Raw genomic sequence first — 14,904 nt, forward strand, 5'->3', positions numbered from 1 at the left:
CAAATTACGATTCTGTGTGCTTGGGATAGTTGGAGATCGTTCCCGGCGCCAGAATAGCAGTTTTCATTTTTCCCCATTGACTTATAATGGTGAGGTCACGAAAATGACCTGACCTCATATGACCTTTAGGAAAAATCCGAGATATACAAGTTGTGGGACTCATAATGGATACTAGATCCTGAAAGTTTCATTTCCCGGTGACATCTCCTCTGGCAGTGAGGGCGTTGCGAAGTTGCGACATCTGAAGACCGTGCAGAGGTTCACTTATGACGTCATAGGTCAGTGACCTGACCTGACCCAAAAATGCGGTTGGTGTCAAAAGATCCGGCTTGGATCAAAAGTCAGGTATGCCAAGTTTCAGCTCTCTATCGCCAGCGTGTTCGGAGCTATCGCGAAAAAACCCTATGGGGGGGGGGGCGGCACCCGCCCCCCCTCGGCCGGCGAGGGTTAAAGCTTATCAATTACATATTACGGTAGGCATACCCTCTTTTTTCTAAATTTGGAATTTAGAAGCATCCAATTCAAACTCGTTTTCCAGTCATCTCGTCCCGTAACAGCACAATGCTAATTTTTCCGCGAAGTTCTAGCTCAATTTGGGGCAAAACGGCGAGGGAGTTTCATTCCCCCTCGGCCAAGACGCATGTAGAAAACCGGTAGGCCTGGCGACGGTTACCCCGTGCCGAGCCTATCAGTGTTCCACATGCCTACCACTGCCCTCGGCTGGTAGACCCCTTGCCGTTTCGCCCAATTGCCTGATGCGTCTGACACGACTAGGTGAGTGACCTGACAGACGGCAGGGCGAGAGCCAAACACTTGGTGGACAGGATAAATCCGACTACCGGTCCAATAAGTCGCATAATGTGACAAAGCGGCTTTCGTCCCGTTCGAACTCGTCAGGATAACACCGTTCAATACCGGATATTCCTTATCAGGCCGATGACTGTCTGGGCTCATCAGCAAAGCCGCCATGGCAAAACTGGTATAATGTATGTACACAACCGCAATAGAATGAAACTACTAAAATTGATGACCGTTGTTCATTTGGCTGGAGTTGACGGCCTTAGGACACCAGAAAAAAATGCCTGATAGGTAACGGTACGGGGAACCTGTACCTATATATTTTGAAATTGCGGTTGGCGCTGGAACCTGGTGTTATCCAGTTACGGTGACTATAATAGGTTCACCGTCATCCGAGCTGAAAAGAAATATTCATTTGTGAAGGCTTCTGAAAATATGGCTACAATTTATTCAAAAGTTAAGACTTCAAATAAAAAATAAGAATGCATTGTATGCAGACAAGCATACAAAATTGACCATAGACAACAAACATCCATCTCTAAATCACAAACCAATGCTGAAAGCCAAAAACAACAAAAACAACAATCAGGGTCCAGGGATAGAAAAAGTGAAGAGCGTTTTTAAATACAAAGACAGTGTTTCGAGCATGCCTCGTGTAAAACCTATTCGATAATGGAGCCGGGCGGATGCACGATATAAATTATGTGATGAGCAACTGGTATCCCATTAAACCCTCGGAAACCTATTTCAAAGTTATGGTACCGTTTTAAATTATTACAAGTAGGCAAAAAAACGTCAAACATCTTGTTGAATCATATCGGAACTTTTCGGGACGGCATGATACACTTTAAAAAAAAAGATCAAATGCGAGCCACCTAAGTCCTGATCAAACTACGCCCGTTTTGTTCTGCAAAGATCACGTGAAACAAGGATCTATATTGTCGGTAAATGTTTTTCACGATAATACAGTCAATGCCTTTGGGGTGGCCGGCAGGCGCACCTGTAATCGACCCTGTTACCACGGCTCAGTAGCGCGTTCCCTGCCGGGCAGTCTGAGCAGTGAGCGCCTCACACGCGATATCAGACATCACACGCGATATCAACGCGATATAGCGGCTCGGCGCACCATCGGTGGGGTACTCTCAGTGCTACACGCACTCCGAACTCGCACCAGTATACGTCCTCCACTGCCGCGCTGGCGAGATACAGTGGGCAGCGCGATAAGCCTCGTGTTAGTTCAATGACGTCACTCTGACGTCATAGCGCGGCGCGGGGTCAGGACAAACGATAGGAACACGGTAATCCACAGCGTAACGCACTGGCACCAGCTGAATGTGACGTCACAAGTCACCATCGCACGACGCAAGGCACATCATACGCACCAGCCAGCAGCGACCTCTCCTGCGTCTCTCAAAGTGGGATCGACCGGCCGCTACGTGTAACGTGGTCTCTTGTGCGTGGGCGAGTCCATTACCACATCGCAAGGGGAGGAAGGCGTCGCTGGCCGCTTCACTGCAATCGAATATACGATGAATCAGCGTCGACAAAGAACACCGGATATTACTGATCAGTGTAAAACTTATCATTCATAAAAATGTATCTTTACTGAAAACAAGCCCATTCTCATCTAACCCTTCCTGATTTTCATGATGCATATTATATGATTATCTAGCTTGTGTCTTCCTCGGCCACGCTCTCCGTTTTTTTTTTACATCATTGCTCTCCATGTTTTTTTTTTAAATTATTATTGTTTCCATACGTTCCTTAGAAATAGCATACGTTTCATTACTTAGAGCCAACATAAATCATTAATGTTCCTCAAAAGCCCCCATTATGGAGGATTATGTTGAACACACGGCCCCTGCGAACCTACAGCCCCTTCGAACCAATCTTCACTGCAAGCATGGGCGTAGGAGCCTCACGAAAAGTGTGTGTGGGGGGGGGGGGGCAGCGAAACTTCAATGTCACTTTGTGGGACCCCAAAAAATACTTGCAGCTTTGTGCTCATCTGACTTCGCTGAACCATTACCTGCTCTTAGTTTTATATTTAAATAAAAAATAAATATTTTACTTAAAAAAGGCTGAAAGGGGGCATGGCCCCCACCCTCCCCTCCCCCGTTCCTAGGCCTATGGCTGCAAGTCATCCTGTTTGCCGTCTGTCGTCAGAAAGCATTTAGTTCGAGAAAGAGACCTATTATGCTCAGTGCGGAGACTATGTCAAAAGCTACACACGTTCAGATCCGAATGGTAATTCAACTGCAAATAAGTACAGTCCACAGCAGAAGTAATGTGGGGTTTAGGTCATGGGTATGTTCTGCTTCTGAAGCTTAGGAACGATTAGCCAGACTACAATGAAACTTTGAATGTAGCTTATATGTATCGTCACCCTTGCAGCTACAACTTTAGCTATTGACATCTTCTTTTCGATCACTCCGCATTAAACAATCGCCAGTCAAAGCCAACCGTTGAGATTGGTAAAACCCTACATTACTTTAGCGGTGGGCTGTACCTACTGATTTACTGATGAAGATGAGATGCTACCCAATATCCTGGATATTGGCCAGGAGTTGGTTCTCCGCTTAACCCAGGGCGTTCTCTAACCTGCCCCACGTCCCTGTACCACTGGCGGGCGGGCTCTAACATGTCCCCTGGCCGTACTAATCCCCTGGCGGTAAATCCCCTGGCGGTAAATATCTCACCTGCTGTGAGATCCAGGGGTGAGAGCGAGCGGCTGGCGCGGCGGCGGCTCGGCGACCGGCGCAGCAGGGCGGGGGCGGGGGCGGCGGCGGCGGCGGCGGCTGGGGATGGCGGCCGGAACCCGCCCAGAGCCGGAGATATGCCTGAAACACGGGCACGGCGACGCAATCAGTTGCCGAAAGGCAAGGGTAGCGTTGGAATGGTACGTACAGCATGAGGGCTGTCTTATTTCTAGTTTCACAAAATAAAAATGCTAAATAAGGGTGGCGAGGAAACAAGGAAGAAATATTGTGATGTGCATCAACTGACAACGTTTGGTAAGATACTCTTGTTCAAAGCGACAGAGCGCTACCAGGGGCCACCACGACAGAGCCTGCTGTTCATGGAAGAACAACCACTGCGCCAAGAGCTCATGCCAGACTGTGCTCTACCTTGACCAGCGCTAGCGCATCCAATGTCGTAGACAAATAGCACAGCCTCGGACTTTAGTCCTAGACTCGCACCATTTTACACAAAACTGTCAGCGGAGAGTGGACTTCCTCCATCCCTCCTTCACCATTCCAGAAGGGTGGGTGGTGGGTATGGCGGGGACTCCCAGTCCCTCTCTCTCCCTATCCTCCCTCCCTCTCACCGTTCCAAACGGCACTATCCGCTCCTGGCCGGGACGGCGGTGACTCCCTCTCTCGGCCGCCGGCGGACGACCACGCCGCACTCTGGTGGCGGCTCGACGACCTGAAGGTGGCACACCACACACACACGGGCGTCAGACTGGGCATTACAGGAGTTATAGGGCGGGACGAATCACAGGTGGCGGTACAAGGCTGGTGTTACACATATATTGGACGTCACAAGTTGGGACGTTAAACAGCAAGTTGACGCGTCACACGGATACCCTTCAATGTCGAAAGTGAGTGAGGATGGAGGACATTTTACTTTAGTTCAACAGGAATATCAAGCCATACACCTTCCAGATAAAACTTAAGGACGGATTAACCATAACAAAAATACTATAAACTACAGCAAATCCTTATTGTTCTCAGCAGTGCAGTGTTGCCGCACTTGAAATCCACACGGCTGTACTAAACGGCAACAAATATTAACATGTACAGCTCTGTGACACAAAACCCATCTCCCGCCCGGCCCAGTACCCACCTATGGCCGCTCCGGGGCGGCGGCGGGGGTCGGCCGCAGAGCAGCGAGAGCACCTCCTCCCGGCGGAGCAGCCGGCGGCGCCGGGTGAGCGCCAGCAGCTCCCGGGTACGCCGCTGCTGACCGTGCAGGATGCCCAACTCGGTACAGCGCCGGACACCGTCCACGGACTCTGCGGGTCACAGAGGGTCACACTGGGTCAGAGAGGGTCATATCGGGTCAGAGAGGGTCACACCGGGTCACCGAGGGTCATATCGGGTCACCAAGGGTCATATCGGGTCGCGTAGGGGCATACTGGGTCACACCGGGTCAGAGAGGGTCATACCGGGTCAGAGAGGGTCATACCGGGTCAGAGGGTCACAGAAGGTCACACCGGGTCACCGAGGGTCATATCGGGTCACAGAGGGCCACACCGGGTCAGAGAGGGTCATATCGGGTCCACGAGGGTCATCAGGATCACACGGGGTCATGGAGGGATATGCCGGGTCACACAAGGTTGTACAGGGTCACAGCGTGTCATTGAGTGTCACGGCAGGGGACAGTGGGTCATATCAGGTCATGACGAGTCATACCGCAGCGTTCACGGAGGGATACAGTAGATAACGGCAGATCAGGGAATCAGAGCACAGAAATTCAAAGGCTCACTGCAGTATGAGGGATCGGAGAACGACATATTGCCGAAGATAAAAAGACCCAGGAAGCACGACCTTAACTCGTCTAACTATTTAGTAGCTTGAAAAAAAAAACTTTAAGTGTCTCTCAAAGTGCCGTCTCAGCTTTGTAGAGGGCGGTGACAGATCATTTACCCACCCATGTAAAGAGCAGTGACAGATCATTGGCTCACCTTTATAGAGGGCGGTGACGGACCCAGCGGCCGTCTGGAACGGCATCCAGCGGGACCCGCCCCGCTCGGTACCGCATCCTCCCCCTGTCCCTCCGTAGGCGCCTGGACAATAGATGGGGGAGATCAGTCAGGCGGGCGACATCACGTCAACAACGAGGAAAAATAAAACCGTTCCGCAATAAAAAGACGGATTTGAGTGGTGTGCTCTGATTTACACGCGGTTTTATTCATCTTTCTCCATTAGGTTCACACAAGTTTAAATTCATTTGCTTTTCTTGTTCAAACCCAGTCTAACTTAGTCCCTTTACCTCTGATCCCTACGCTTTGGGAACCAGAGGTTCTCGTGTCCGTGCCGCCATTCACCTTTATGCAGGTGGGCGATACAGGTGGCACTGCTCTGGAAGAGGTGCCACAGTTTCTGGGCGGTCAGCTCGCGCTCCTGGTGCAGCTGCAGCTCGTAGTCGGGCTGAGAGTCTACCTCACTGTAACAGGCAGCCTCCCAGCGGTACAGCTCGTCGTCGGAGCCGCGCTCTTCCGACATGGCGGCGGCGGTCACTCGGCTCGGTCCCGGCGGCACTGACAGTCTGAAACACAGCGGGTCAGTGAGGGGTGGTCGGGGTGGGCTATGAGACTGGGTGCTGTAGATTAACTGTAGATAGTGGAATGTAGATTGGCCTTTGTGTGGAATGGTGGCCATACCAAGGCAGGAGCATGTGATTTTGTTTCCATCATGGACTCGCTTCTGAAAATGGAAACTTTGATTTGATAAAAGCTCTAACATTACTGGGGCTACGACATTAATAAAACATCATGATTATATCAATGCAGACCCATTTTTCATAGTCTGCCAAGTGCCAACAGAAAAAGTCAGAAACAGAATATGAAATCCATAGCTATCAAAACAGAAACCCTAATGCCAAATGAAGCCAGCCTGAGCAAGGGTGTTCTCATAAGAGGGAATAAGTAAGCAAGAAGTGTGCCCACTGTATTCACTTACTTAGACTTAGTATGGACTATTGATAGGCCACTTAGACTTTATGTCCATTCCAGTCAATCTGCTTAGTGCTTAGTGAGTTTTACTGATCTGAAATGAAAGAAATCCTCACACTGTGGCTCGAAAAAGTATCTATACCAGTTGAAAGCCCACGTGGAACTGGACAAGCATTAAAATAATGCCTCTGGTGACATCCCAGTGGAATAATAAGCCAACAAAGTTGTGACAATGTTAACAATGTTAACAAGCCAGTGATCAAAAAGTTAGGGATCCACACAATTGAGTGTCCATAAAAAAGGCAGACACTGTATATTCACTGTTGCCTTCCAACAATACGTAATAAGGTGGCCACCTAAATCATCTAGACCAATTAGTTTGCTTTTGTGTAAGGCAGTTAGGCAGCCGCCATCTTCACAAGGTGAATTCCTAACATAACAATAAATTAGGGCTAAAGAAAATAGCTTGCCCATATAAGTACCTACCTTCCTACCTATGTACCTACCTGGAACCAGACAGGAAAACACCCATACACTACGCCGGACGCCCGTTAGACCCCCCCCCCCATGCGCCGAAATTCGGCACAAGCGATTTCGCGATGAAATTTCTGCATGATTTGCACTGAAAGTTAGGTACCTATTTGCGCCAAAATTAAGCCACTTTTACATCCAGCGCATGTGCAATGTACCGGCAAAGGCTATATCAACCAGACAGAGCGTTCCAGGGCATTGGATGCTCTCCCATATTTGAGCATCCGAATAAGTTGGTACGGTGAAACAAGGCCCGGCCGGAAGTTCCCGGGCTACAAAAATCAGCGGAGCGGTGTGTTCGAGGCCAGCAGGCGCCAGCGAGGGCCAGGCAGCGTAGCAGCACGTGTTCCGGCACATCGGCCTCTTCACGGCAGTCGGCACACGGCGCGCGGCGCACCGCTTGTCCGGGCACTGCTGGCACGCCGCGGAGGGGAGCCGGCCGATTCGGTGCTGGTGCACGTACAGGATCGAGCGGCCCTAATGGCTTGCCGTCATCTGGTGCACCGAAACGGCGTCCTCTCGGTCCGCTCTGGGGATGGGGAGCGGCAGCGTGCTCCCGAGGAGTGGCTTGAATAGTGACTCTGACCAGTTGTCGCGCTATTGATGCGAGGCCGCATAATGAACCACCCCGGGTCTGAGCGAGCGGGCGTCCGAGGGCAGGACAAGGTCTTCCAATTTCCATACCTATCTTTGCGCCGAGTATAAAGGCCTCTCCTGCGCAGCCGCTCCCGATCCTAAGAAGACTCAGGGCAGCTTGCGAGTCAGAGCATGCGACGAGCGGGCCAGGGGACGTTTCGCATGGACCCCTCTCCGGAGCCCCCCCCCCCGCCAGGTGAATAAAAAAAATTATGCAGCCACCCTGCACCGAAAAGTTCACCAGCCGTGAGCCGCCATGTGCACCAAATTTAGCGCATGTGAAGTCACGCCAGACGTGCACTGAAATTTTTGGGGCAATCCCGCCACTACACCAGACATATTCAGCATAACATTTATTTTTCCAGTCTGGATCAAGACTGGAAAAATACACGTTATGCCGAATATGTCCGGCGTAGTAGCGGGATTGCGCCGAAAATTTCAGCGTACGTCCGGCGTAACTTCGCATGCGCCGAATTCAGCGCACGGTGGCGGCTGAATTTTCGGTGCAAGGCAGCTGAAGAATTCTTTGGCGAAAGACGGTCACCGAATTTAGTTGGCATGCTGGTCAATCTAGCAGCAGATTTGCCTTGCAGGCAAGGCCATCTATAGCTGCCTGCGGGCAGCTCTGGAAAGATTTCGGGACGAGACGTCCCTGCCCCGTTCGTCGTGTACTCGAATTGGCGAGTGGCGAGCCACACTGAGCTATACTCAGCGGTGGAGCGGCCGCCCAGGTGAGGCCTCAACCCTCGGCGTGGGGATAGGTATGGAAGAGTGAAGACCCTGTTGAACATCGCCGAGCGTCTTTATCGAGGGGAATGAGAGCACGGACGACCTGGTGGATCGGCCGTCCTGCCCTCGGACGCCCGCTCGCTCAGACCCGGGGTGGTTCATTGTGCGGCCTCACATCAATGGCGCGACAACTGGTCAGAGTCACTATTCAAGCCACTCCTCGGGAGTACACCGCCGCTCCCTATCCCCGGAAAGGACCGAGAGGACGCCGTTTTGGTGCATTAGATGAGGGCGGGCCACTGGGGCCGCTCGCTCCAGTACGTGCACCGAATCGGCTGTCTCCACTCTGCGGCGTGCCAGCAGTGCCCCACAGCACTCTGTGCTGTGTGCCTAGAAGAGGCTGATGTGCCGGAGCACATGCTGCTCCGCTACCCGGCCCTTGCTGGCTACCGCCAGCCTCACAGTGTGGAAAATAAGACCCTTTTCTGGTCCCAGTCAGGTTTAAAAGATTTTGTTCTCCCTTGCAAATTTATGCTCCAGCACCTTGAATAATCTAAATTCCCATTATGTATGACAGAAAACTGCTATTATTGCATCAAACCCATGCAGAAATAGCTTTGACAGCGACACATTTCGTTTCTCAGTTCTCACATTTAGCAGGCCAAGCATATGATTTTGGTGTTGGTTGTTCTTAAAGCTGGTCTGTTCTCCAGACAGATTTTATTCTCCGAGACAGAAAATGAAAATTCCAACACTGGCCTCCACACTGCTTGCTTCACCGATTTTTATGGCCCTGAAACTTCAGCCTCTGATGCTAGTGCGCTACGCGTATTGAGGTATTGGGTTTCCGTGGGAATAAAAAAAAACTTTTTTGGACGCTCAAACATGGGAGAGCGTCCAAGGCTCCGGAATGCCCTGTCTGGTTGTAATGGCCTTGATTAGTAGATGAGCACATGTGCTTTACATAAAAGTGGCTTAATTTTGGCACACACATGGCACCCAATTTTTGGCGCAAATCATGCAAAAATTTCAGCGCAAAATCACTTGCACCGAATTTCGGCGCAAGAGGGTCTCACGGGCGTCCGGCGTAGTGTATGGATGTTTTCCAGTCTCAGTCTAGGTCTGGATTGGGATCAGGATCGATCCCCGGTGATCAGCCGACGAAGATACCGACTGCTCCGACCATAGCAATTAGCAAAGCTTGCGATAGGAGCCCGTCGAGATGTGTTTCCGGTGAACAAAGTGAAGTCGGTGGAGTAACTGAAGGTAAGAAAAATGTAAGTGATTGTGAAAAAAGTGATGAAGACCTGACAGGAGACCGGAAAACCCGCAGAGTATCACGTAAGCTTGATGATAATGCATTTAAACCCTGGGGAGGATGTTCCGTGTCCATGTCTCGGTCATCCAGTGACACTGGTAGCAGTGGAAGCGAAACCTATTTTTGCAAGGGTGGTCCAGGCAAAGAAACATGTGGAGATCCAGTGTTGGATGGAGAGATGGGAGTTAGATGCGACGGCTGTTTGGCATGGTATCATTCGGGCTGCCAGGCTATCTCCAAGGATGCTCTTCGAGCCATCGAACAGTGGCACCCTGTCCTGAGCTGGCTGTGCCCCGAGTGCAAGGCAGTTCCAAAGCACAAAGATGCAGGAAACCCGGTCAAGCTGCAGGCCCTCGAGGCAAAAGTTGACAAGCTCGCCAACTCCGTCTCTGAGTCCATGCGGACCGTCACTGCGCATATCCGGACTGTAGAGCAATGCCTGAAAGAACAGGAAAGAGCATCTGTGGAAAACGGAAGGCTCGTTAAGAACTCCATCAAGGAAATCCATCAGCAGAAGGCTACGTACGCTGATATGGTCAAGGGATCCTGTGATGAGGTTCTTAGCAAAGTCAGTGCCCAGATAGCATCCCTTCCTACCACTACGGACAGTAGCTCTAAAGTTACAGCCAAGGCGACGCAGGAACTGTCAGTAATGTTTGATGACTATCAGGAAAAGGAGAAAAGAAAGTTGAACGTGGTCGTCCACAACCTGAAGGAATCATCAAGTGACACGTTTGAGGAGCGAACAAAGCATGATGCAGAGTCCTTTGAGATGATGATCAGGGAGGCATTCAACCTGAGAGTTACATGTGTCAGATCCTTCAGAGCTGGTAAAAAGATGCCTGACAAGGGCCGACTGCTAATAGTGACCCTGGAAAATGTTGGTATCCGGCAAGAAGTTGTGCGACTGGCACCTCAACTTCGGTGCTGCGAGACCTATGCCAATATCTACATCAATCCCGACCTGACGCCAAAGGAAAGAGAGCAGGGGAGAAAGCTGCGTGAGGAGCTTGCAGTCCGAAGGCAGAAAGGTGAGAAAAATCTTGTCATCCGAAGGGGGAAAATTGTGTGTGCCGCGCTGAATGCTGGGGCTAGGTCTGATGGTCAGCCCAGGACAGACAGAGAGCAAGGTGGACAATCAAGACCAGCTGGTGGTGTCGAACAACACAAGGTCACTGCTTCACAAGTTAGACCTACTGATCAATGACTCGCTGTCCCCAGCAAGCAGTTTGAAATGTGTATATACTAACGCCGACCAGTTCCTGAATAAGCGGGATGACTTATGTATGAGAATAGCTGGAAAGGAGCCTCATCTTATCATTCTGACAGAAGTTATCCCAAAAGCGCAGACCATTCCAATTTCCCCTGCATTGTTGGCAATCCCAGGCTACTTCTTATATACCAGCTTTGATTGCACTCTGCCAAATTTGGGCGCAAGTGGCCTTCGCGGAATTTGTATGTATGTCTGTGACCAGCTACACGCTACTGAGGTGAAATTTCCAGCAACCGTTTTCAAAGAACAACTGTGGCTGAGACTACAGCTTAAGAACTCTGACAGCATGCTGGTGGGTGGCATTTATCGCAGTCCATCAAAGGAACCTGCAGCTAGCACTGATGACCTGTGTGACCTCCTCCGCCATGTATGCCATATGAACCCATCTCACCTACTTATTACAGGAGACTTTAATATGCCGAACATTGACTGGGATGCAAGGTATTCATCGGCTCCAGTGGGTCACTATTCACACTCATTTGTTGATGCGGTGAATGAGTGTTACCTGTTTCAACACATCAGACAGCCAACCAGGTACCGGCATGGTGAAACCCCAGGTGTTCTTGACCTTGTGATGTCAAATGAAGAGGGCATGGTGAGGAACCTCAGGTACTCAGCTGGTCTGGGAGCTAGTGATCATGTGATTCTGGAATTTGACCTCATGTGCTACTCCATGTACCAAGACCAAGGGCGTAAAAAGTTAGATTTTGCACGTGCTGACTTCCAGCTATTGAAAAGTATGCTCCTCAGTGTGGAGTGGAACCAGCTACTGGTGATGGATTTCCTGAGTGGTTATGCGTTCTTCAAAGCTAACCTTCTCAGATGTATCCAGGACACCATCCCCATGTCATGTCCAGTGAAGAGGAAGAGGAACATTTACATCAACAGGAGAGCCCTGCAATTGAAGAAAAGAAAGGAGTTCCTCTGGAGGCAGTACGTGGCGTCCAAAAACCCGATTGATCTTGCTCGGTTTAAACGTTGCCGGAATGAGCTGCGAGCATTCACGAGGGACCTTCGACAGAACTTTGAACGCCAGCTTGCGGCAGACATAAAGACCAATCCGAAAGCTTTCTGGAATTACTCGAAGTCCAGGTTGAAGACTCGGTCGGGTGTAGACGACCTGCAGGACTCACATGGGACCTTGAGGAGTGACGACAGTGAAAAGGCTGCGGTACTGAACCAATTTTTCAGTAGCGTTTTCACCACGGAGAACACCAGTCACATCCCCGAGCCTACATGGCAGTATGAGGGCTCCAAGCTGGAGGACATTGTAATATCAGCTGACGTTGTCCACCAGAAGCTGAAGCAGCTGAAAATAACCAGTTCTCCTGGCCCAGATGGTGTCCCCAGCCGGGTGCTGGTTGAGACTGCTGGTGCTATTGCTGCCCCACTAGCCACACTGTTCCAGCAGTCACTGGATTCAGGCTGTCTCCCTGAGGACTGGAGGCTCGGGACAGTCATTCCAATCTACAAGAAAGGATGCAAGAGTCTACCCGAAAACTACAGGCCCATCAGCCTGACATCAATAATCTGCAAGGTGCTGGAATCCATTGTGCGCGACCAGATGATGAACTTTCTAAATGAGACTGATCAAATATCCAGACACCAGCATGGCTTCCGCCCCAGGCGATCCTGTTCCACCCAGCTACTGGAGACGATTGACGAGTGGAGCCGACTTATTGAGGATGGTGAGCCCCTTGACACCATTTACCTGGATTTCAGGAAGGCGTTTGACGCAGTGCCTCACCAGCGCCTGCTTAGAAAGCTCCGGGCCTACGGTGTTGAAGGAAACCTGCTGAGGTGGATTGCAGCCTTTCTTTCTGGACGCAAACAACAGGTTTTGGTGGGGGGCTGCCACTCACAGTGGTCACCGGTCACTAGTGGGGTGCCGCAGGGCTCTGTCCTTGGCCCACTGTTATTCCTGGTGTACATCAACGACATTCCAGATGTGGTGACCTCATCAATCAAGATATTCGCTGATGATACAAAAGTTTATCGCAGTGTATCTAAGCCATCCCAGATTCAGGACCTCCAACAGGATATCAACTCAGTAGTTGAATGGTCCGATAGATGGCAACTGCCATTCAATGAAGCAAAATGCAAGAGTTTGCACATCGGCCCAAATAACCAGGAGCACCACTACACAATCAGAGGTAACCGTCTCGAATCTGCCAGTGAAGAGAAAGATCTGGGTGTCTTTATCGACTCATCCCTCAAGTTTAGAAAACAGGCAGCATCTGCAGCTTCCAAGGCCACCCAGGTCCTGGCCGTGATTCGGAGGTCGTTCGCTCACCTTGATGAACAGACACTGACGCTGCTCTACAAGTCTCTTGTACGTCCACTCCTCGAGTATGGCAACGTTTCATGGGGACCGTTCAACAGACACGATCAGAGGCTGTTAGAACGCATCCAGAGACGAGCAACCAAGCTGGTGTCAGGTATCAGGAACCTGCCATATCCTCAGCGTCTCCAGAAACTCAAGTTACCTTCGCTCTACTACAGAAGACGGCGCGGAGACATGCTAACGATCTACCAGCTGCTACACGCGGGAGTCGACCTGGACCCTGATGACTTTTTGGCGAGGAGCTCAATGACTACAACTCGAGGGCACGGCTGGAAGCTGGCGAAACCTCAAGCAGCGTCTCGTGTGCGGAGGAACGCACTCTGCGTACGAGCCATCAATGACTGGAACGCCCTTCCTCGTCATGTGGTCCTCGCTGAGACCCTAACCCAGTTCAAATCCCGACTCGACCAGCACTGGCAGACCATCCATTACTCAGTGCCAACCCAAGATTTAACCTAGTGTATCCAGAACCTACTCGACGAGATCGGGACCTTCAGGCGTTGTGCCTTTCTAAATCCCGATAAGTGTAGGTAAGGTAAGGTAAGGTAGGATCTGGAATGAATACAAAAGGATCCAAAGATGAATTCAAGGTAAATCCAATCTAAGAGCAACTGAGCACAACAACATGGCTAAAACAAAAGCGTACAATTGCTGAAACTAAAGCGTAGGTAGTCTTTATAGAGGCGATTTTCGTAGTCAAGTGAATCTGAATCAGAAAGACCGAATCAATGGATGCTTGCCTTTGTGTTGTGGCTTGCTTTCAGCTCCTCCGGCCTCCGGCCTTAGACCTCCTGGGCAGCCTGCTGTAGAGAGCTTGTACAAATTGAAGGAAAAGCTCAAAAAACCCCAATTGCAATGGAGAAAAACAACCTTGAGAAAAACGTGGAGAAAAACCCGAATACCTATCCAAGGAGGAAAATAACTCGCATAAAGGTGTTTGGTGTTTACTGCGCTAAGAGATATTGCCTTCTCTTATGACGTCAACAGCCAATGATATAAAAATATTCAACTTGTTTGAAACTTGAGAGAAGTTTCATAAAAGTTCATCTTTACTAGCTCTTTACTATTATAACTGATAGAACTGCGTTTTTAATTTGTTGCAAAAATAAACAAAATAAGGAACAAAGAATGAAAAGAACAAAAAAGCCAAAGGTCTTGTGACGTAAAAAGAGAAACAACAGACAGCTCATTATTCCAAATCATCCTTAGGGCTGATCCTTTTGTAGCGAAGCAGTTAGCGCGGGTGGGACTAAATGCTTACTTCGAAATCTAAGCTGCGTTGCGGCATTGGAGGTTATGTGCGGCGTGTATGCCGCATGATTAGTAAGCGGCGACCACTAAATTAAAGACTCAAACGCTCCGACCGGTTCTCAATGAATAACACTGCATACCAAAAATGCCAACCGCTCTCGTCATAAGATATTTAGCTTTAAATAACTAGGTTATCTACATCATCATTTTGAACCAAATTAATACTTTCAACTTAACTCACTCATTCCTTCCTTTGTTGGCTCCAAACAGTCTTTCGATTGTCTGGAAATCGTATGCTAAATCCCGTACCTGTATGCGACTGGTGCATATAAAGGCCGATAAAA

The 14,904-nt window shown here is 50.0% G+C and overlaps 1 protein-coding gene across 2 annotated transcripts; it reads right to left on the bottom strand.

Annotated features, from left to right (window-relative positions):
- Positions 1 to 1,753: 1,753 nt before the first annotated feature.
- On the bottom strand, positions 1,754 to 14,529 carry LOC122386406 (UPF0472 protein C16orf72 homolog). Of its 2 annotated transcripts, none has more exons than XM_043375577.1 (7): positions 14,493 to 14,529; positions 5,852 to 6,072; positions 5,489 to 5,590; positions 4,648 to 4,816; positions 4,127 to 4,227; positions 3,498 to 3,638; positions 1,754 to 2,310 (listed from the first exon to the last, which is right to left on the bottom strand). In XM_043375577.1, exons 1-7 carry the CDS (start codon positions 14,510 to 14,512, stop codon positions 2,231 to 2,233), a joined length of 834 nt encoding a protein of 277 aa, XP_043231512.1. In that variant the 5' UTR covers positions 14,513 to 14,529; the 3' UTR covers positions 1,754 to 2,230. The 2 variants fall into 2 exon arrangements, with proteins under 2 accessions (XP_043231512.1, XP_043231513.1); XM_043375578.1 differs by having other exon boundaries at positions 14,050 to 14,516.
- Between the last annotated feature and the right edge of the window lie 375 nt (positions 14,530 to 14,904).

Source organism: Amphibalanus amphitrite, unplaced genomic scaffold, assembly GCF_019059575.1.
Source record: "Amphibalanus amphitrite isolate SeventyFive unplaced genomic scaffold, NRLGWU_Aamphi_draft 000250F_arrow, whole genome shotgun sequence".
Lineage (NCBI taxonomy): Eukaryota > Metazoa > Arthropoda > Thecostraca > Balanomorpha > Balanidae > Amphibalanus > Amphibalanus amphitrite.

Excerpts from the sequence above, each read along its gene's own strand:
- LOC122386406 (XM_043375577.1), bottom strand. The coding sequence starts at position 14,512 with ATGATTTGGAATAATGAGCT. Across the intron at positions 6,073-14,492 it reads ATGATTTGGAATAATGAGCT|ACTGTCAGTGCCGCCGGGAC; the intron begins GTCTGTTGTTTC and ends GCTGTGTTTCAG. Across the intron at positions 4,817-5,488 it reads CGTCACCGCCCTCTATAAAG|AGTCCGTGGACGGTGTCCGG; the intron begins GTGAGCCAATGA and ends TGTGACCCGCAG.